Below are 22881 nucleotides of genomic sequence, written 5' to 3'. Positions count from 1 at the left end.
CTCTGGATTGGAGTTTTTTTTCCTTGACATTCAGACCCTGTCATCTGTCTCACAACCAGGCTGAACAGCTGTAACTCCACCTGCTTCAACATTTGATGGATGGCATAGACGAGATTCATCCTTGGTTTAATGCTGCTGAGATCAGTGGAATTACAGCAGCAGTGATACATTTGTCTCAGTCTATTTAACCATAGTAGGCAATTGCTTACTGTTTAAATAAACACACCAAAAAAAGTGTGTGTGTGTGTGGAGGGGGGTCTTTGATTTTTCAGTGCCTAAAAAATGTCCCCTCCTCATTGCATGGGAGAACGTATTGGCTCAGAAAGGATCCCAGCCTAAAATAGAATTAAATCCAAGACAAAGCTAGGAATGTCAGAGAAGGCTTTCAAAGGTATAAATGTGAGGTCGGGGGTTGAACCCAGATCCTCAACGGCATTTACATGCCTAAACTCCCAATCTGGGTTAATTCCCATTGATGTTCAATGCAGGCTTTGATCCTTTTAAAAACATTGTTTTTAGAGGTGTATTGTTTTATATTGCAAACTCATATAGTGCAATATACTGGGGCAGACAGTTGAGGAGGTGCAATCAGAGGCCAGTGAACTTTTGTATAGATATTATGTAGACAGTGTAATTTTCCTGGTTTTCTGGTATTAAATAAGCATTATTCAGGCACTTGTGAACAAATCTGACATCAGTGAGTTTCTCTCCTGCATGTGATTCACCGCCGTTGGAGAATATAAGAGGAATTAATGCTAAAGGCTGAGAACATCCTCATTTTGTGAAGACAGCTTCCCTACTTGAACTGCTGAAGAGCATTCACAGTGGAAAAACTTCCCCATCCTTTGGCTCAGATGCTGATGAACCTGTGTGTCTCAAGAGCAAAGTCTTAAGGACAAGGCAGGCGACGTGGGATCCTCAGACAGGGCCCTACAGAGTGCTGTGCGTTCTAGACCCAATCCAGCAGAGCACTTCAGCACATGCTTAATTTTAACAGCTGACTCATGTATTTGGGGGCTTTGCTGATTTAAGACGACAGCCCCCCAGTTCGACAGATTGAGCCCTTATCCCAAATCTTTCATGATAATGGTCATCAGCTTATGCTCTTCTCTGAAAGCTATTTCTTTCCCTACATGCATGATTAAAAAAAAGAGGCAATTCTGGCAATCTTGAAAACATCTTAAAAGATAGTGGGGTGTGTGGGTAATTCAAGGAGTGGCGAATAAGATAGTTTTGCTTTTCATAAGGAACAGAAAAAGAAGGCAGATGTAGATAGGCAGACCAGTTACTTAATTGGCCATATAGGCCTAAATAAGATTAATAAACTTGTCTCTAAACACAAAATAAGGGGTGGCACGTCATCACAAATCCATATATCAATAGAGAACTAGCAGATGAAGGAAAGAGAGCCTTAGCAAGCCATCCTTTAATGAGTACAGATGGAGAAAAAGCCAAAACCACTGCTGACAGGGCAGGTACCACCTACAAACTCTCAGCATGCCATGCAGTTATAGGCTTAAAATACAAATGCTGTATTTTATACTACATTTTTTGCTGTGTAATCCTTTGTCACCAAATGCATCTCCCTGAACTTGCTCTTTCAACCGCAAATATTCCTTTGTCTCTGTCAGCTAGTTAACAGGAGGACTGGGCACCTTAGAGACTAACAAATTTATTAGAGCATAAGCTTTCGTGGACTACAGCCCGCTTCTTCGGATGCATATAGAGTGAAACATATATTGAGGAGATATATATACACACACATACAGAGAGCATGAACAGGTGGGAGTTGTCTTACCAACTCTGAGAGGCCAATTAAGTAAGAGAAAAAAAACTTTTGAAGTGATAATCAAGATAGCCCAGTACAGACAGTTTGATAAGAAGTGTGAGAATACTTACAAGGGGAGATAGATTCAATGTTTGTAATGGCTCAGCCATTCCCAGTCCTTATTCAATCCTGAGTTGATTGTATCTAGTTTGCATATCAATTCCAGCTCAGCAGTCTCTCGTTGGAGTCTGTTTTTGAAGTTTTTCTGTTGTAAGATAGCCACCTGCAGGTCTGTCATTGAATGGCCAGACAGGTTAAAGTGTTCTCCCACTGGTTTTTTAGTATTATGATTCCTGATGTCAGATTTGTGTCCATTAATTCTTTTGCGGAGAGACTGTCCAGACTGGGGTATTTTTGTCATTTCCCAGGTTAATTTTAGTTAGGTAATGGCAATAAGTGTTTTTGAGAGGATGTTTCAAGAGTATTTTAATGTCCAGCAATTAAACAAAGGCGCATTTATTACCTAGGCTCAGCACTACTTAGCTTTCTGTCACTCCTAAAAGAATTTTTCCATTGTTCCCAAAAGCTAATCAAATCTAATTCATTGCAAAGTAGTTAAAGCTGTGGCAGCCCTAAATCAATGTCTCTAATATGCCCCTATTAGTAGCTTTTAGATCTTAACATCTGTATGTTGCTAATGATCAGAGTTGGTTAAATCATTGAGAAAAAATGCACACCATTTATCTGTTGATTGGTGGGGGGAAATCACAAATAATTATCTGATAAATATTATTCAACAGCTCTGTTTAAAATGGTTTCACAGCTTGGAACATATAGTCCTGGGGTTTTGTACTGATAACTAAATGGTGAATTAGAGGCTTTTGTAAAAACAAATTAAAAATTATTTCATATCCCAAATAAGAGAGGTAAATCCATAGCTAAAATAATGACACATTGTCACAAACTCATATGTTTGCTGGATTGGGACTTTAAGTGCTGTTTGTAGGAGAAATCTGGAATCACTCAGAACTTGTCAAGGAAATGTGATTTCCAAAGATCTTGTTTTAAAATGTATTTAATTTGTGCATTTTAAGCCCACAGCTAGTCTCTGGATGGAATGTGATGGTTAATATTTTTTTTTTCAAAACATTCAATTTCATCTTTAACATTTAATGAGAGCCAGCTCTGCCCTGATTGTTATAATCATGTTGAAAGTCCATGCAAATTCAAGCCTCTCCCAGAGGAAAGGGCCTCAATACATATTGTTGATGCCTTTGAGGAAGAGATTGCTTTGAAGTGACGCTGTTCCTGAGCAACCGCCCAATGAACCCTCATGTAGAAGACAGGTTTCCACTTCCAAAGAAACTGCTTGTTGCAAAGATCATGGCCTAGAAGTTCCTTATTGCTTTCCTTGTAGCCTCTTTTCCTACAACTATCTCAATCTGGATCAGACCATGAACGTATGCAAAGGAAGGGTGGCACTGGGGGAATTAGAAGTTAAAAAATTGATTCCCCCCCTTTGGACCACCTCTGAACGTTCCCAATTGTAAGACCAGAAACACTGTTTCTCAGATAGTTAAATATTCTCCCTTGAAACATTCCCTTTAATACTGTAAAAGATCAAAGATCATTAAGAGACTATGTAGGCTTAAAATAGCCTTCTGTAATACCCCACAATAAAGGAGCCTATAATCTCTAATAATATTAACTACAAAAGAAAATAACCTCTTCCTCCTGCTGGTAGAAATTCCATTACATGAGCCTAATTCAAGAAACTAAGTCTTGTTGCTGGAATTCTTGATCTTCCTCACTCCACCCTCCCATACTATTAAATATACCCAGTTGTTCTGTCAGGTCTAATATGATACTGTAAATTCTTTGAGCAGGGACCGCTCTCTTTCTACTTGTATTCGGCTCTATCACATCTTTCGGCACTGTAAAATAATGAATAGTAGTTATCATCTAGCGCTCACTTGCTCAGACTAGGTTCCTCCCTGTTCTGGAGAAATCTTCTTGTTCTTTTTATTTACACTTCTGTTCCGATTGAGGAAAATGTGTGAAATAATTTGGAACTGGTTGCTATGGGACCAATCCTGGAACATGGTCCAAAGAGATCTGAAAGCTGCACTAAGTGTGCAGTAGGGATTCCGTTGGCCCGTGGGAATCCTCAGTTGGTATAAAGCTGATGGGTCTGGGGATTCCCTTGGAGTGGAGCAATCCTCAGATGGTTTACAGCTGGACTAGCTGGTTCTATGCCAGGGCCCGCATGCCTCCCCGAGTACAGGGCAAGACCTAAATGCAGTGTGCTCCAATGAACCTTGGGGGCTATTACAAGCTGATGCAACTTAGAGCAGCCCTTGGTTTTTTTTTAATTTGTGCTGGAGGTCACTGCAGGCCCCACTGGAGAGCAGTGCAAGCTTGAAGGTGGTTTAGAGCAGAGGATTTAGCCCTGTGAGTGTAGGGCCTAAACCCGCATTCCTTACTTGGGTAAAACTCCCAATGAAATCAATGCTTGAACTATATGCCCGCTGGGAAGGGCGAGAGCCTTCTTGCAGATCTGCAGTGTTGTTGGCACTATATACGATAATTAATAATGAACTAGGGGGATTTCCTTGTTCACAACTGCAAATATTTAAAAGACTTTCCATTATGAAAAGGTGGTAGATCTTAGCACATCTCCAATAGACAAATGCATTTCCTAACTAGCAGTACTTACGTTGCTCACCCTCGTGTTCCAGACCACATCCATCCATCCTCTCTGTATTACGGCTTTCAGCATGATCTGAGTAGCCATTGCTATTACGAATTTTATAATCAAACATGCATGTTCAGAAACACAACTTGAAAAAGAAGCAGCCCCGTTAAATGAATTAACTTCTCTCAGCGATTTTAGACCTTGTCCCCACTAATCAGATGGAGACTGGGCCAACAAAGGGCATTTTTATGAGGGTTGAGTACTCTCTGAGAGCCTTAAGTGCAAAATACTGGCTCCGAATGGAAGACTCTAAACTACAAACGCTACAGAATCTAAAGACCTGCAGCATCACGTTTGGGGGAGTCCACACTTAAAAATGTAGATTGACCTAGCTACGTCGCTCAGGGTTATGAAAAGTTTTGTGCCTTGTGCGACATAGTGAGGTCAACCAAACCTCCAATGTAGCGCAGCTAGGTCAATGGAAGAATACTTCTGTAGGCCTAGCTACCAGCCCTCAGAGAGGTGGATTAACTACATTGATGGAAAAACTCCTTCTGTCAATATAGAAAGCATCTTCACTACTCTGCCACAGTATGTACCCATTGTGCTTTTTGTTTCAGCTTTTTGCCTTTGCTTTCTGTGGCCCTGAAAAGTAAAAGCCCTCCTACACTATACTGCCCATTTTTATTTCCTTTGAACTCTTGTTAAAAGTCAGGACTGGAACTTCACTCTACATTAGCTAAAATAAATTTGTCCTGCACATTTCAGGGTAAATTTTCAAATTATGCTGCAAGGATTCAGTTGTACAGTTCCAGCTGATATTATTAGGAGTTGTGCAGCTGAAATTCACTGCAGGGAATTTTCCCCTTAATGGCGGATGTTCAATTGAATAGAGCAGACATCACACTGGAATTCTTCTTACAAAAGAATTTTTCACTAAACTAAAACAAGAGTTGGCAGTAAGCAGACATGGCCAAAGGGAAGAGATGTACATCAAGTTCCAGTACGACAGGTTCACATCAAGACACCCACAAACGCCTGACTTGGGTTTTTTTTTTTTTTTGAATGCAAATGTCATTGGTGACACATTGATGTTTCATGCTATGGAAGCTGTATAACTGGAGGCAATCACCAAGGAGTATATTTGAAAAGAAACAACAAAATGTTTCTGTCAGTTCCCGATGAACAGATTGTCTACAGGAGTGAGCATCTCTCAGACTTCAGGAGGCAAAACAGTGCCGCAGTTCTGCTCAGGCCCTGTAAGGAAGGAAATACAACAGCACACACATTGAATAGGTGGACTGAGATACATTCATCCTAGCACTTCTCATAGAAGTTCTAACATTACATATGATAGGTGAAAGTGAAGAAGGCAGCGTGAGTAGGCAGCACCCTCATTTTCAACATTCTACTTTCAGACTAGCTACAGTTCAGACCAAGAAAACAGATCAACTTTGAGTCAGATGTCACACTTCTGCCCCCACTCCAGCCACTATTCACCTCTCCAGCAGTATATAGGGCCCAGAAAGAAGCTACAAGTGTTGGGAGAATTGCTCAGGTACAAGAGCTATATCAGGCTAATATCTGAGGCCCTATATACCCCTCTCAAAGCCCTCAGAGAAAGGTGGAGTAGTGTAGCACTCAGTGCTGTGAAGGATTATGTTGCACAATCCATAGACAGCCTTAAACAGGGAGGTTACTGTAAATTGTGCTGTGGGCTATACTCACTGCTATAGTAACCTCAAATCTGCCCTCTCTCTCCCTGGAATGCACCTTCTCTGTTGTGCCTCCCTGTCCCAGATCACTGCATGAGTTCATTGCTATTCCTATATGCAAATTTATACCAGAAACTGACCAATGCCAACAATCACAATATTAGTAGATTACACCTATTTCATTCTGAAGGATCCCAAAGTGCTAAACTTATAGTCGTTAGTCACCCCACAATGAAATGCCGCAAGCTTTCTACACTAGCAACACTATCCAATAATCTTTAGGTAGGGAAGTGAAGAAGAATGTATCCAGTTGAAACTACAGCAGGAATCTAGGAAGGCAGAATGTAATGACCCAGCGTGAAAGGAGACTGGATCTAGCACCCCCTGGTGTTACAAAAAGTGTCAGGGGATTTTAATTGAGCCCATGTGTTCCAGGCTTTAGTGTTACATATTATCAAAAGATGCTGGGTAAAATTTTCAGAAGTGCCTCACAGCCAGATTTTTAGAGGTATATAATCACTTAAAGATGCCTATAGGTGCCTAGCGGGATTTTCCTAAAGATCTTAGGTGTTTTTTAAAATCCCACTAGGTGTCTATCTGCATATTCAGGCATCTAAATTCCTTTAAAAATCCATCCCTAAGTGAGTTAGGAGACTAATTCCTATTTTCAAAAGTGACATTGGCATTTAAAGCTCAGATCCTCAAAGCTATTTAAACACCTAGCTCCCACTGATTTTTAGATTGATTTCAGTGGGAGTTAGGTGCCTATATCCCTTCAAGGACCTGGGTACCTAAGTCACCTTTGAAAATGGCACTTAGGCACTTTTGAAAATTTTACCCAATACCATTAAGCACAGAACACCTGAGCATCAGAGAGACTAATACAATGATTATTCAGATGAAAGAATATCACTGACTGAGTCATGTGACTAACATGATTTCCTGCAGTAACCTGATCTCACATCTATAAACTGACCAGGTCCACTTAAACAGCATAATTTCACACTGCAATTTATCCCTCACCGATCAATGTCCATTAACTGCAAAGTATTCCCTGAAGCAGGCCAGAGTGCTACTGGCTTCTACAATATTATAGCAGTGTGATTCTATCCATTACCTGCCCGTCGGAATATCCCCTGAAGTTAGGGTATTGCTTTTCCTAGGTCGCGGGTCCACTCGACCTGGGCTGGAGATCACCAAAAGGTCCTGAAGGCTGAACTGGTGACAAGTAGTTTTTTGGAATACTGTTTGAGCACTCTGAAGTTTCGTTTGTCTCTTGTCTGTGGAGTTTCTGCTACTCAGATGAATTCTCCTGGAGTGGAAAGCACTTTCTGTGTAAACAAAAGTCCGATTTATATTCTGCAATCAATACGCACCCCAGACCTCTTTTCCTAGAGTCTATGGCTATGTATCTGAATCTGAGATACAAAGGGAGAAGAGATAGAGGGACAGAGTGTAAGAATACTATAGGGGCAGATCTACTGTATTCTTACACAAAGACTTGTGGGTATGCTAAGATTTCCTTCTGTGTTGCAATAACCATGTACGTTTGAGGCACACTGGGGCTTTCACCTTGTGTTTCCACAGAGATGATTAGGCACTTAGATGATAGAATACAAATGTGCTCCATGAAGATGACACTCACGTGTTCTATAGATGAGAGGAGGGTGGTGGCAAAAAGGGAATATTAGGGCCTTCTCCCCCGGTGTGAAACTGAGTTTGCTGAAGAATTCTGACACCAAGATAGGTTTCTTTTCTATTTCAGGCTCTAACAAGTTTTTGTATGGTCTATGGACTTTTGGGTATGAGGTCAAGTTCTCCCTGACATAGGGCTGGAGTTGCTCTCTCTGGCATCCAAATGGCACCAAGTTCTGAGTGACTGTGCTGTCACAGTAAACCACGTCAGTTGCTGTTGTGATTGCAGTCCGAGGTTGAGCCAATGTTGGGAAAGATTTTGAAGAAGAATGAATTGGATTATCTGATACTCTGGAACAATCCACTGGTGTTTGGAGCTGGAGGGAAAAATCAGAAAGATCGAGTTAGTGAGGGGCAGGAGTCAGATTGAGCCTGGTGGTAACTAGGACCAAAACTTTTCTAGTGGCCCCAGCAGTTTCTACTGGATTTGAAATTTGATTATTATTTTAAAAAACGAAAGGCCTGATTCTCTTTTATGCTAATACCCCTCTTTACATTACTGTAGTGGAGCTTAGGAGCTACAAAGGGGGCAGAAATACCCCAGTTTATGGGGGTTCCCAGGCCAGTGCAGATCTGTCTCTATAGGAGAGAGGCAGTGAAGTGGGCACACTGGAGGAGGGAAGGGACAGTCTTAGCATACTGCTCTCCAGATATTATCACCTGTCACAGGACCCAAATGGGGCTGCTGTGGCCAGAGCATGGGTTGGAGAATCCTCGAGGTTGCTATGTTTATGCTGGAGGCTAGGCAGGCTAACAGCTGTTCCAAGGTTCTGGGGCGTGTACTGCCTTAAAGTCATGTTTGCACCCACTTCCATTCCTTTGTGAAGCATAGGCTTGGAGAAACAGAGATTCAAGTTCTACATTTTTAACTCTTATGATTGAGGAGATAACGTCCAGCTTATATAATGTAGTGTTGTCTGAATGAGTCTTCAGAAAAAAAAGAAGAAAAATTAGTAAGCTGTAAACTATCCCATTAACCTCAGTGGGGTGCTCCCTTGCTCATGAAACTATATGTCGGCCACCTTGACAGCACCAAGGAATGATTCAACTACCATCTCAGCAGGTGCAAATGACAGTTGAATATACTTTTGGAAGAAAAATTTGTAAGCTGTAAACTACCCCATTAACCTCAATGGGGTGCTGACTTTGTACTCTAATGATGATAATTTAAATGTCAACATTAACCATTTCACTGCTGCTGATTTTAGTAGCAACACATAGCTATTCTGGGACTGTGGGAGGATCTTGAAATTGTGGGTGGATCTGGCTTGGACACTACCACCACATTTTTTGTCCTGCTCTGACGTCTGACTTATCTGATCATTGCTGACAAGGACTGATTTTGTAGCTGCTGTGTAAACAGAATGGGCAGTATATTGATCCTGTTGTTTAATATAATAGAGTAGTTTCCATTAGAATTATACCCTTTGTAGAATAACAGAATTATAGAAATGCAGGGCTGGAAGGGACCTCAAGAGGTCATCAAGTCCAGTCCCCTGCACTGAGGCAAGACCAAGTAAATCTAAATCACCTCAGACAGATGTTTGCCCAACCAGTTCTTTAAAACCTCCAGTGATGGGCATTCCATAACCTCCCTTGGAAGCCTATTCAAGAACTTAACTCTCTTTATAGTTAGAAAGTTTTTCCTAATATCTAATTTAAATCCACCTTGCTGCAGATTAAGCCCATTACTACTCGTCCTAGCAAAAGTAGACTTGGAAAACAGTTGATCACCATCCTCTTTATAACAGCCCTTAACATATGTGAAGACTTATCAGACCCCGCCTCAGTCTTCTTTTCTCAAGGCTAAACAAGCCCAGGTTTTTTATCAAAGTTAGGCTGACTAGTCTATAATTCCCCGGGGTCTCTTTGTTCCCCTTTTTAAAGGTAGGTACTATGTTTGCCCTGCTCCAGTCCTCTGGGATCTCATCCATCCTCTGTGATTTCTCAAAGATAATTGCTAACCGTTCTGATATTGCTTAAACTTGTTCCTTAAGTATCATATGATGATTTTCATCAGGATTGGATTACTTGAATTTATCTAATTTACCTAAATATTCTTTAATCTGTTCTCTTTCTATTTTGGCAGTCCTTCTCCCCTGTTAATATTAATTGAGTTGAGCACGTGCTCACATTAACCTCTTCAGTGAGCCTGAAGCAAAGTAGGCAATAGACAGTTTGTAGGCTGGTTCTGGGGCCCACATTAAGTGTCATTTCCAGTCTGAGATGGATGTTTGAATGGACTGGAGATAGAAATATAGGCAAACTACTACAAATACGTACTTACAAGTGTTCTGCTACTTACTATTAATCTGATGTCCATATCTGCTGCAGAGTGATGACCATGTACTGTGCGGTCCCTCAGGTCACGGTTGGAGTTGTACTGGTCCGGGGCACTAGTTGAGTTCTGCACTGTCAAGTTTGGCATGGAGCTGCAGTGCTGTACCGCTTGTTTTTCAGGTGCATTTGAATACTCGTGAGCGTTGGGGTGCTCTTTTGGTGGGATGCTTGATTCCCCATTAACCAATTCTTTTTTTGTTTCTTTTTCACCTGAGAAACTGTGAAGCAGGAGACGAGCGCCAGGTCCTGACTCCGAACACAGATAATGCTGAGAATGGAAAAAAATAAATTAAATCTCATATGAATAAAGAGCAACACTGTTGCCAGAAGAGCCAAACGGCACAAAAGGGCCATATTCTGGCCGTAAATGGCCAGTGGAGAATTCCCCTTATGGAGGGGAACTCTCCATTTGTATAAGCCTAGGGGAGCCATGTCCATTGCCAGATGGCCCCTCACCAATCTGGTATAGGTGGGCTGCTGAGGGAAGGAGGAAATATTTTGGTGGTGTGGCACAGCAGAGCTCCACTGCACCAATCCTCCACTGGCATAAAGTCCTTAGAGATTTTATGCCAGAAATAAAGTTAGAGAAACACAGAGGCCACACTAATTGATGCTGTAACCACACCCCTGGTGGACCTCCTCAGTGTCAGGCTGACCTCAGAGACAGGGGAGAATTGAGCACCAGTTATCTTGACTTCAGCAGTGTTTTTAGAAAACACTTCTGATGTCTGACAAAAGGTGACAACCAGATCTAGGTGACAATATTTGCTTATAGGATGCACATATTTGCCTACATGAAAAGACTGTAGATGATTAGCCTGGGGTCCCTCACCTGCTTGAGTGGAGAAAATTGAAAGTCTGTGAACACCAGTGGAGTCTTTTTATATATAATATGCCCATCACCATTATTATCCCATCTCATTAGTTTTCTTGTGGATGTTCTATTTCTGACCTTCAGGCTTCTATTCCCCATGCCCAAGAAGCAGGAGAATTAGTGAAAAATCAACGGAATCTTCCCCCTAAATCATACCTGTCTTAATCCTTGTGCTGTAGCTGCCCTGCTCGCTAACTTCTGTTTGAAAGTCTTTATCTTCTCAGATCCAGACTCCCCCAGCAGCTCTATCTTCTTCTCTCGCAAATGGGCTGTTTTTTGCTCATGCTTCATTCGCAGCTCCTGTAGCTGCTGTCTGTAGATAAAGATACAAATGGGTCCTAACAGTTCTAAAATAGTTCTGATGATACCAGTCCCACTGACTGGATCTTGGCTACAAATTCTGCCTTATATGGAACAAGTCTGGTCAGATCTAGAGGCAACATGATTCAGAGTATTGAGCTCGGCGCTGAACTCAGGAACTCTGGAATTCTAATCCTGGCTTTGACATGGATTTGTGAGCAAGTCACTTAACCTTTGTGTGTCCATTTTACCACCTGTCAGATTAGGATTGATAATACTCATTTACCTATCTGACAGGGCCATCTCAAAGAACCATCAGTTAATGTAAAGTGCCATGTAAGTGATGGGTATTATTATTTAACACGAATTCAGAATGCATCCTCCACCCTACCTAATAAAAACTGAGCTGGAAATCCTCCTTACCTAGCATGTTCTTCTCGTGCCCTGGAAGCTGCAGTCTCCTGAAAGAGTGAATTGTTGTGCTGGAAAAACTTATCATATTTGTCCAAATCAGATTTGGGGTAAATTCTGCGAAAACCACCTATGTTTTTCTCCTCATATTTCTCAGCTTGTTTCAACCAAGTGGCCTGGCAGTTCCTATACTCCTCAGCCCTGAAAAAAAAAAAAAAATTCAGGTATAACCATTAACAAATCATGTGGGATCCAGGCTTGGTACTAGGAACTTATGTTGCTATAACTACATTGTTCACATCCCTGAGCAACGCAGTTATACCGACTTGACTCCCAGTCAATGGGAGGGCTTCTCCAATTGACATAGGCCTGGTCTACACTGGGGGCGGGGGAATACTTAGATCTACTTATTGCAGTGTCTTCACTGGGGTAAGTCAACGGCTGATGCTCTCCCGTCGACTCCACCTGCGCCTCTCGCCCTGGTGGAGTACTGGAGTCGACGGGAGAGTGCTCAGCGGTCAGTTTATCGCGTCTAGTCTAGACGCGATAAATCGACCCTCGCTGGATCAATCGCTGCCCGTTGATCCAGCGGGTAATGTAGACAAGCCTGTAGCTACCACCTCTCCGGGAGGTGGAGTACCTACGCCAACAGGAGAAGCCTTCCCTTCAGCATAGGTAGCATCTTCACTGAAGCGCTACAGCAGCACAGCTGCAGCATTTTAAGCGCTCGGAGAAATCTCCAGAGCAGGAGTTATTTTCATTTCACACTGTCATTGCATCCCTAATCCTGTCATCTTAGTTTTGGTGAAATGTAGAACGGTTCTCATGTATCTTCCCACATAACTTGTAACATACATTTAAAGATTATCTGCAAAGGAAAAAAAATGAGCTTGTCTTTCTGGTTTCCCTATGGTTGTTAACGAGGGCCTGAAATTGTATTTTATTTTTTGCTTGCTTTTTACATTAAAAATACGGGAACGGTCTAAGCTGGAAGACTCTATGATGACTAAAGAACTAGTGAAATGATGCCATCAGAACAGCCAAGAAAGTGAAAGACGAGCTATCAAGAGGGGAAGGAATTTTTGGTCAGGTTATTTTTGTTACTTTAAACGAATTGTTCAATGAAACGTTAATTAACATTTTGAATAAAGGAAGTTTTTGTTAAACATTCAGCACCCTCACTTTTTCAATTCAGTTGTGAAGAGTTTATAATAAACAGCCCTTACAAATCCCAGTGGCGCTCCAACAAAGCCAGGAAAGACCAGACTTTACATTCCTGGTATTTTTAAGGCTAAAAAAACAGGAAAGAAAAAACCTTTAAAAATATCTGTGCAGGCCATCTGTATACACCACGAAGAAGCAAAAAAAAAAAAAGGGGGGGGTAATAAACTAATTAAAAAACATTCTTTGCAGGTCACCTTAAAATTATGGCTTACATAATCTGAGGAAATTAGATGAAGCTGTATGAGAACACACCTGGTCTCTCGAGAACGGCATTGCTTCAGGAGTCTCTCCTTTCCTCGCCGTTTCTCTTCGTCTAGGATTTTTCTCTTGTCACAGGCCCCTAAATTTATCAGAACCAAAGTGTCATACAGGAGCTGGTCCTTCACTTCTTTGTCTAACCAGGAGTCAGTGGTGAAGCTTGGAGAGTGGTTCACCTGAAACAACAACAAGAATGTCATCTCTTTGCTGCAGTTGAGATCCAATGGAAATTACAGCTCAGGACATTAAACTAATCTGAAATCTAGATTACCGGGGATTCCAGTCAAAATCTAGCGTTGGCAAGGATCCTTGCCAGACTTCAATGTCTGATACAGGTGTATAGTAGAATTCCATGGGTCAAATTCGGAAGTGACATAATGGGTGGGATAGATTTGGCAGAAAACAGGTGCAAGTGGCAGAGTGATGTAGCTTGAATCAATTTAGTATTCAGTGCAAGATCAGTAACTTATATTAATTTGATATGCTGTGAGGACTAAATTCAGGCTCTGGTATTAGCAGGTGCAGCTCCCATTGAGGTTAATGGATAACCCTGGAAGATTCCTTTGTTCAAAGAACTGAAGAGTAAGACTGTCCTCACAAGTTAGGATTCCCACATGCAGGAACAGATTTAAATTTCAAGGCTACAGATCAATGTGACTGTCTGTGGGAATGACTATTATTAGCTTATCTGTAGTCTCACCCCCTCTGCTGGTCACCCATCAGCTTTCCAAGCTGATGGAATAATGTAGGAGATGCTACAGGATGGACTTTTGTTAGGAGATCTAGAGAAACGAAAAAGGCAAAAATCGGTGTTAAGGAAGAGGCTGGTGATAGCAACTCATTTGGCTGAATTTGGCCCCACAGGAAGGGAAGGGTGAAAAAGGATACCAGTTCATGGTATGGATATGTTATGAGATCTAAGAGACTTTTGCTGTGGTTCTTACCTCAAGCAACCAGGGTTTGAGTTTGTGATCCAACAGAATATCAAATCCTAATATTTCAAAGCAAGCGCTACCCACAGTGTGGTTGGGGAAGCAAGTGTGATAGTTATGTTTGATAATAGGATGTGCTGATATCAGGGTTTTAATAATAACATCTTCTATATCCAGCCACATCTGGTCGGTATCATAGCCATGCTTCTGCATGTACTTATTAAAGGTGGAGAGCTTCCTATGAAGAAAAAAAGTAAGTTGGTAGCCCATATTAATGGCAAATCAGTTCACAGTTAGCATTTTTCTGTATGTTTCCATGCTGCTTAAGTTAAGCATAGAAATTTGGGCATCATGGAGATCCACATACCCGCAGAAAAAAAATAAGGATTAACAGAACAAATTGTTAGTCAAACTCTTGCATAGATCAATGTAAGTGCTTCTCAGACAGTGAGGATGGGAGACACACTAATACGTAGGTTCTCAACCAAGCATACTATGAATGTCAGTAAAGTGTGTCCTGCCTGCCTTTCTATTGCTAATAGGGACGGGGAGAGGATCCCAGATATATGGGAAAGGATTCCCTGTATGAAAAAGAAGAACCACTGTCCTAATTAATCTCTTGTTCTTAGGATAGTTCTATGCTTGAAAATTGTATTAGTATAGCTACGTCTGTGGTGGGGGGGGGGAAGAGGGGGTTTAATGATATAGTTATACTAATATAAGCCCTAGTGTGGACATAGTTATACTGGTACAAAGGTGCCTTATATTAGTATAATTATTCCCCTTATAATAAAATATATATATTTATATATGGAGATATACCTATCTAATAGAACTGGAAGGGACCTCGAAAGGTCATCAAGTCCAGTCCCCTGCCTTCACTAGCAGGACCAATTTTTTTTTGCCCCAAATCCCTAAATGGCCCCCTCAAGGATTGAACTCACAACCCTGGGTTTAGCGGGCCAGTGCTCAAACCACTGAGCTATCCCTCCCCCTTCCTGAGGGTACATCTACACTACCGGGGGGAGTCGATTTAAGATACGCAAATTCAGCTACGTGAATAGCGTAGCTGAATTCGACATATCGCAGCCGACTTACCCCGTTGTGAGGACGGTGGCAAAATCGACTTCTGCCGCTTTCTGTCGGCGGCGCTTACTCCCACCTCCGCTGGTGGAGTAAGAGCGCCGATTCGGGGATCGATTGTCGCGTCCCGATGGGACGCGATAAATCGATCCCCGAGAGGTCGATTTCTACCCGCCGATTCAGGCGGGTAGTATAGACCTAGCCTGAATGTGAATAGCTATACCAGCATAAAGCATCTTTATACCAATATAACTGTGTCCATACTAGGGGGCCTATACTGTTTTAACTATATTGGTATAGTCAGAGCAGTACAACTTTCATGTGTAGACAAGGCTTTAGGATAGGAAATGGAAAGAAGACATACACTATTGGACAGTGACCAAGGCATTGCTCCAAGTCAATTCATTCTACTGGAGCCTTTCTGGCACCAACAGAGCACTGCAGAAGAAACATTGGCACTGCTGGAGTTGCTGCAGCTATTGGCAAAGAGCAATACTGCTAAGAAGAAACTGATAGCACTGAAGTCCTAGTGCAATGGACAGCGTACTATGTAGAAACAGCTAGAAACATGATTTAGAAGAAAAGAAAAGTAGAGGAAGACTGGGAGAAAAATGTGGGCAAGCGGGAAAAAACCTGACTGATCATTATATATAGATTTATCTACATTAGATAGCCAAACGTAACCACCAAGGACAATAAACAGAGTGATGTAATCCAGAAGCACCAGTTGCAACAAATGCATTGGTATTTCCAATTTGAAGGAGAGTTCACTTTTTTCTCTCCTGCATCTGGCCTCTCACTGTTACTCATCTGACTTTCTTTAAATGATTTATATAACTAATGACACAAAATACACTGTTCACTGGCTGCATGGAAAGAAATATTTCTTAAACATATATGAAAAAAGTGTGGAAATGCATATGAAGATTCATGAGACCAGATTAGCATCACTTGGCTGTGATTAATGTTCTCTCCCTCTTACCTCTTACTTCCAGAATCTTCATCTCGGACAAAATTAGTACTGTGCTTGTTAATGGAATAATTAGTCAGGTGCATGCAGACATCATCCTGCAAATAAACGAGTGGGTTATAGGGTGAGAGAGACAACTGCCTTCTTCACTCTCCCTGTACATGATGATACCTGGTCACACTACTTAATGCAGAAATTTTTTTAAGTGCAAGCCATTTAATAGCAGTACTTATCTCATCACTCTAATGAGCCCAACACAGTCTTAAAGTCATTTAAATGGGACCACTTGCATGAGTAAAGTCATTGTGATATGTAAGTGTTTGCAGGATCATCCCCTAACTGCCCAGAAACTATTATGTAGTGTTACTGTGTGCTGTTAAACTCTAGCTATATTCTACCACAGAGGTGGCTGCATTTCAGTGGTGGGTGAGATGATTCATCTATAACCTTACCCATATCACTTTGATGAAGTGAGGCTTAATTATTATTGTTTGTGAAGGGCGTGCAGATCCTCAGATTAAAGGTATTGTAGCAGTCCAAAGCATTATTGTTTCTCTGTGCCACTTCATTTCAACAGCTAGTTCCTGTTGTTATGAATTTGAATGCTGTTAATTTATGTTAACAGGGTTCTTTACTCACCAGATTGCTGTGTGAGGGATCAGAGTAGGCTGATGTAGCAAAGCGTGCAAGGCCCTCATTATAGACAAATATCCTCAGAGGGTCACATGATGTCACCAGCACATAAATCCTCAGATCAAACTTAAAACGATCAATAATAAAAGGCTGGAAAAGAGAAGACGAAACCGAGTTGCTTATAGTTTGTTTGAAGTACAAGAAGAACATTAGTAACTCATTAACTCAAGGCTGAGGTGATGAAAATAGCTGTACAGTCCCACCTACAAGCTGAAAAAACAAAACCAAGACATGCAAACCTTATAACAATACTTAGCACATATACATCACCTTCCTTCTTCAAAGTGCTAGGCTGATATTCAGTAATTAAGCCTTTCAGCATCCTTTGGGAGATAACAACACTTCCTTATCTATCTCCATTTAGAAATTGGGAAACTATCTAGGTTAAGACATTCCATCCAAATAAGGGTAATTGCAAACCTTATGCAGAGCATGATCATTTTAATAAGATCATTTTGTGTTGTGAGCAAGACACGAGAAGTCATTCTTCCGCTCTACTCTGCTCTGGTTAGGCCTCAGCTGGAGTATTGTGTCCAGTTCTGGGCGCCGCATTTTAAAAAAGATGTGGAGAAATTGGAAAGGGTCCAAAGAAGAGCAACAAGAATGATTAAAGGTCTTGAGAACATGACCTATGAAGGAAGGCTGAAAGAACTGGGTTTGTTTAGTTTGGAAAAGAGAAGACTGAGAGGGGACATGATAGCAGTTTTCAGGTATCTAAAAGGGTGTCATAAGGAGGAGGGAGAGAACTTGTTCACCTTAGCCTCTAAGGATAGAACCAGAAACAATGGGTTTAAACTGCAGCAAGGGAGGTCTAGGTTGGACATTAGGAAAAAGTTCCTAACTGTCAGGGTGGTTAAACACTGGAACAAATTGCCTAGGGAGGTTGTGGAATCTCCGTCTCTGGAGATATTGAAGAGTAGGTTAGATAAATGTCTATTAGGGATGGTCTAGGCAGTACTTGGTCCTGCCATGCGGGCAGGGGACTGGACTCGATGACCTCTCGAGGTCCCTTCCAGTCCTATAATCTATGAATCTATGAATCACATTATTAGAATTAGTCATGGACACTTAATAGATCTAGGTGTTCTTAATATGGTTATATAGCATCCAGTAGAATGGGCCTTAATTCTGTTTGTAGTCTTGAGTTCTACTATAATGCAAACAACAATTTACATGTACCCCAGTATCCTGTATATAATCAATTCTTGCTAGAGTACCTTCCTCTTATAAATCATGTTTCTTATAGTTATTCAAATATTGGGAAATTAGGGAAGATAAGAACAATAATGTATTCTATGGTACTGAGGACAGCCGCAACACTATAATAATAATGAAACTAATCCATCATAGAGTTCTTTACATGTTCTGAGCGTTGAACAGACTCATTAATCGGCACATAGACCCTATGAGGTAGATAGGCTTCCCCCCATTTTAAAGGTGGGGAAACAGACCCAGAACAGTGATTTGCTGAAAGCCGCATAGTGAGTCAGACCAAGAGCAGATATAAAACCCAGGAGTTCTGAATCCCAGCTCCCCTGACATGCTTTATCTCTCTTAAAAATCAGTAATAAAGAATAATAATGAAACATATTAGCGTAAAAACGTAGGTTCTGGTATTAACATTATAGGCAGGGCCGGCTCCAGCTTTTTTGCTGCCCCAAGCGGCGAAGCAAAGAGGGAAAAAAAAAAAAAAAAAAAAAAAAGATAAAGCCGATCGGCGGCACTTCGGTGGCAGCTCAATCGTGCCGCTTCCTTCTTCGGCGGCAATTCGGCAGCGGGTCCTTTGCGCCCTCTCTTCCTCTTCAGCGGCAGCTCAAAGAGGAAGAGAGGGACTGAGGGACCCGCCACCGAATTGCCGCTGAAGACCCAGACGTGCTGCCCTTTTCCATTGGCCGCCCCAAGCACCTGCTTCCTTTGCTGGTGCCTGGAGCCGGCCCTGATTATAGGTGTCCCAAAGACACAGGAGATCTTGGAGGCGTGAATGTGGATGTTCGCTATGAAGAGAGAGTTATGCCAAGATGTCAACCAAAAGATTCTTGAGTAAGATAGGTTATAAACAGGTTTGTGGGACTGGCTACAAACAATCCCTTCACTCTCTCCTCCAGTTGGGCCTACGAAAATATTGTGTATCTTTGAGAGCTAACTTACTCTACAGCAGGAAGGAGATTTCCCTCATCCAGTTAGGTTCACCCAGCAAAGGCAAATTAGTTTATATAAAAAGCTTATTCAAAAATTACTTAGGAACCCAATGGCACACAAAAGAGGGATTATTTCAATGGGCATGTATTCAAAGGCAATGACTGCTGTTTATGACCGGCTGATCACAGGCAAGCAAGGCTGAGCTGAATTAAACTCTGGTTTAATGACAGAACAGTAGTCTTGGTATGTGGAATAGGGAGATTACCCTTGAGATGTAGAGCTGGCAGATCATATCCTCTCCGGGTTTTATGTCTTTCACAGATCTGGTGATGAAGATGCCTCTCCCCTGACAGCCAGAGTCGGGCTTACAGATATATGTCTTATGTTTCCTTGATCTGCTATAGGTTTGCAAATCTCCATAGCTATAGGGAAGGAAAGAAAGAAAGAATTACATGATTCTGAGGTTTGATGTCTCACAGCCTACCAATGCTAGAAATGTTTTGGCAGAAAAATGCAAATGTCTACAGAACCAGTGATCACAAAGAAAAAAATCTGTCTCTCCAGAGCCAGGAATACAACCTGTTCTCTAGCTCTCAATAAACCTTTATTTCCAGTAGACGCAAATTTGGAGTGAATCACACAGTCTTATGGGAATGATCCCTTTTCTGTTTTTTAGAGAAAAGAGACTTTTAATATGATGTAGAAATCATCTCCTCTTCCAACAAGGGAAGATACCTCATCCCATTGAGTAATACAGCAATGGACTTCATCCAGAAAGTAAAAGGAATTTTATTCCATTCACTGCCAAGGGGCTTGCATCGCCAATGAACACACTCCTGCTGCATTCAGCTCAAAGCGACATCATTCTACTATGAAAATGTTCCTCGTCTTTTTCCATTACTCTGGGTAAAGAAGAGAGCAGAAAGATAATGGGTTTGATTCTCTTCTTACTTGCTCAAGTTTTACTTTGGGGCATCTTCATGGAGCTCTAAAAAGTTTCTCTCAATTTACACTGGTGTAAGAGGAAACTCAGGCCCAAAGTAAGGAAGGCTGACATAAAGGATGAGAGGAAAAAGTGAGGGTGATGGTGAAGAGAAGCAAGACGAGGAAAATCAATCAGTAAACATTGTCAGGACTCACTCAGCAGGAAGACACCAGGTCCTGGGAAAGAAGTTAAATTCTTTTGGAAAGAGCTTTAGCATCCTGCCCATGTTCCTGGCTAGCAGATCCTTCCTACAGATTTCACTCATCCCAGGGAAGTGGTTGATTTTCTGGAAAGAAGTCCAGAGAAAAGGCGTAATAATAAGCATCTTCCTGGCCTCTAGCTCATTTGCAGTGGGGGGGAAAAAAGTAATAATTTAATATCCTCTCCACCTCACAGAGCTGAGTACCTGGTAACTTTTCATGTCCATTACCCGATCCAGTGAGACTGAATAGTCTGTCCAATAGAGGTTCCACTCATCATTCTCACCTGCTTCCCGTAAGCCATACTGCTGAGCAGCCCGACGCACTGCATCGTAAGAAAAGAAACAGTTTCAATCATACTAGAAATGTAGACTTCAGAAAATTCTGTTTGGACTCAGAAGGAGACATTGAACCGTGGTTCAGTTATACCACTCAACTCAGCCATCTATAGACCCCAATTCCACTTTGAGTGGCAGCTTCCAGTCCTCTAATCTCTATGGATATGCTGCCCCAAAATCATCCATTTTCTCTGACAAATTGGACAATCACTGGTGACTACTGAACAAGTTGACCTCTCCAGTATGCTGCTAGAAACTTCACACTAGCTAGCAAAAATTGCGAGATGGAGTAAGCTTGTGTTGTTGTTGCATTGGTCTTTCTGACTAATGGTGAAAAGCAGAACTTCTTGAAATAAAAACATTAAATGATTCATTTTATGTGGAATGGAGCCATTTGAACTGGTTCCCCATGTTCCAAATCCATGACAAGAATTCAAATCTTGCACTGGCAAAAGTTCATGGATATGAATTCTTGCCTAACTTCAGTCATGATGAGGGAAACGTATTTGATGATCACAAGCTAGTCCCTGTAGACAATTCAGCATCATTAGCAGACTATGCTTGGGGAGGGCAAGTAATAAAACACCAGGGAGGCTGTGGGTCAATAATGAGATACGCTGGGAGAGCTATGTGGTGCCAAATGTGTGGTATAATAGGAATGCTGTGGGTCAGGAATGAGTTTCACTAGTAGGGGAATCTTGAACAATGCTTGCCCAGACTGCATGAGGTTTCTAAATGATGCTTGCATTAGGGCATGTTCATAAGCACTAAAATTCAGTTAACAAGTCACATGACAAAATAAATTTCATTTTAAACTGAGCTCTTTTTCTTAAGAGCAAATTAAAATGTACCCCTCTTTACATGAATCGACTGGGTCACAATTCTTTGGCTTACCTTCTACATTTGGGAAAGATGAGAAAGATACTCACCACTCTCATACTTGCAGTTGGTCAGACTTATCACAGGTCATCTGGAAAAAAAATTAAAAAAGCAGAAAGACAGAGGCATACAGACAAGGACCAGTTTATGCTTTATGGGGAAGCCCTGGGAACTTTACAATTGTACTTCCATAAATTTATGTAAAGCATTATCTAAATGTTCATCTGATAGGCTATTCACCAGGACTGATCACTGTTATTTTGCTCAGTGGTCACTTAGAAAATTATTTGCTGGAGACAAACCAAATAACTATGCATCTAGAAAGAGAATTCAGTGATGAGCACTACAGAAATGCCTGTAAAGATAAAATAAAAAATAATACTAGAATACCAGAATACTAGAAAAACAGTAGTTATGGAACCAATGTGACTAAGTTTATAGGAAGAGCACTCTTTCAGTTACAGTGCGAGAAAAAGATATGGCAGTTACTCAACAAGACTGGTTATTTAGGAATCAACCTATGAATGGGATGCCCCAAAGTCATGAGCCAAAGGCCAAGTGATCAAAGGGCGAATGGGGATTAACAGAAAATATTTATGCTCAGAGATTGTACACGTTCTTCTTCTCCTGGGCTGTTCTGCAACCCTTACTAGCATATCCATTTCACATCAGAACGAGAGCTCTACTGAACTATGTTCTTTCCATGAACACTAGTGTATAACTATTATTACTATTATTTATTATGGTAGTAACTATTACCTGTTAGGTTCTTTCTATACTTTCAAGAAAAGGCAGTCCCTCCTCTGAGTAGCTGACAGCCTACAAAACTTAAAATCATCACTTTTTCTGAACACCAGAACACTTTCATTTCCCCTCCACTCCAGCACAACACTTATCTATCTTTCTCACTACAAAAATCCTGTGTTCCTCCCCTTCTGCATAGCACCACTCTGAACACCCTGTTCTCCAACATCTCTTCCCCCCATTACCCTCCTCTATTTTCAGTAGCTCGATTATAAACATATTCTGCCCTCTTCAGGACTTTTACAGCCCTTTCAATAGTTATTTCTAACCTCTTTCTCTTTCTTTTCTTTTTCATGGATATGTTAGGATCTTGAATTCTTCTTTTCTTCTCTTCACACCCCATTGTATCCTGGTCTATGGTATCCAAGGCATTATCTTCTCTTTCTAGTTCTCTTGGTAAAAAGTCTAGTTCAGTTACATCTTTCTCATCCGACTCTTCTGTTTCCTGCTCTACTTCTTCAAAGGATCCATATTTTTGCAGTATAGCGGATGCCATCATCCTGTGGAAACATCCACAACAGACCAGAAGAAAAGCGAACAGTATGCAGGGATGAGCAACAGTTCCATCAACCTTTTTG

At 41.4% G+C, this 22881-nt stretch overlaps 1 protein-coding gene across 1 annotated transcript; it reads right to left on the bottom strand.

Annotated features, from left to right (window-relative positions):
• Positions 1-2099: 2099 nt before the first annotated feature.
• On the bottom strand, positions 2100-21735 carry TTLL6 (tubulin tyrosine ligase like 6). Its single transcript, XM_034756245.1, has 14 exons — positions 21550-21735; positions 20489-20607; positions 20238-20368; positions 19363-19519; positions 16905-17048; positions 16278-16363; positions 14225-14450; positions 13275-13456; positions 11811-11999; positions 11244-11400; positions 10179-10481; positions 7824-8190; positions 7296-7509; positions 2100-5720 (listed from the first exon to the last, which is right to left on the bottom strand). The coding sequence occupies exons 2-14, from the start codon at positions 20507-20509 to the stop codon at positions 5714-5716; spliced, it is 2184 nt and encodes a 727-aa protein (XP_034612136.1). The 5' UTR covers positions 20510-20607; positions 21550-21735; the 3' UTR covers positions 2100-5713.
• Between the last annotated feature and the right edge of the window lie 1146 nt (positions 21736-22881).

Source organism: Trachemys scripta, chromosome 23, assembly GCF_013100865.1.
Source record: "Trachemys scripta elegans isolate TJP31775 chromosome 23, CAS_Tse_1.0, whole genome shotgun sequence".
NCBI classification, from domain to species: Eukaryota; Metazoa; Chordata; order Testudines; family Emydidae; genus Trachemys; species Trachemys scripta.
This window is presented reverse-complemented; position numbering and strand designations above follow the sequence as displayed.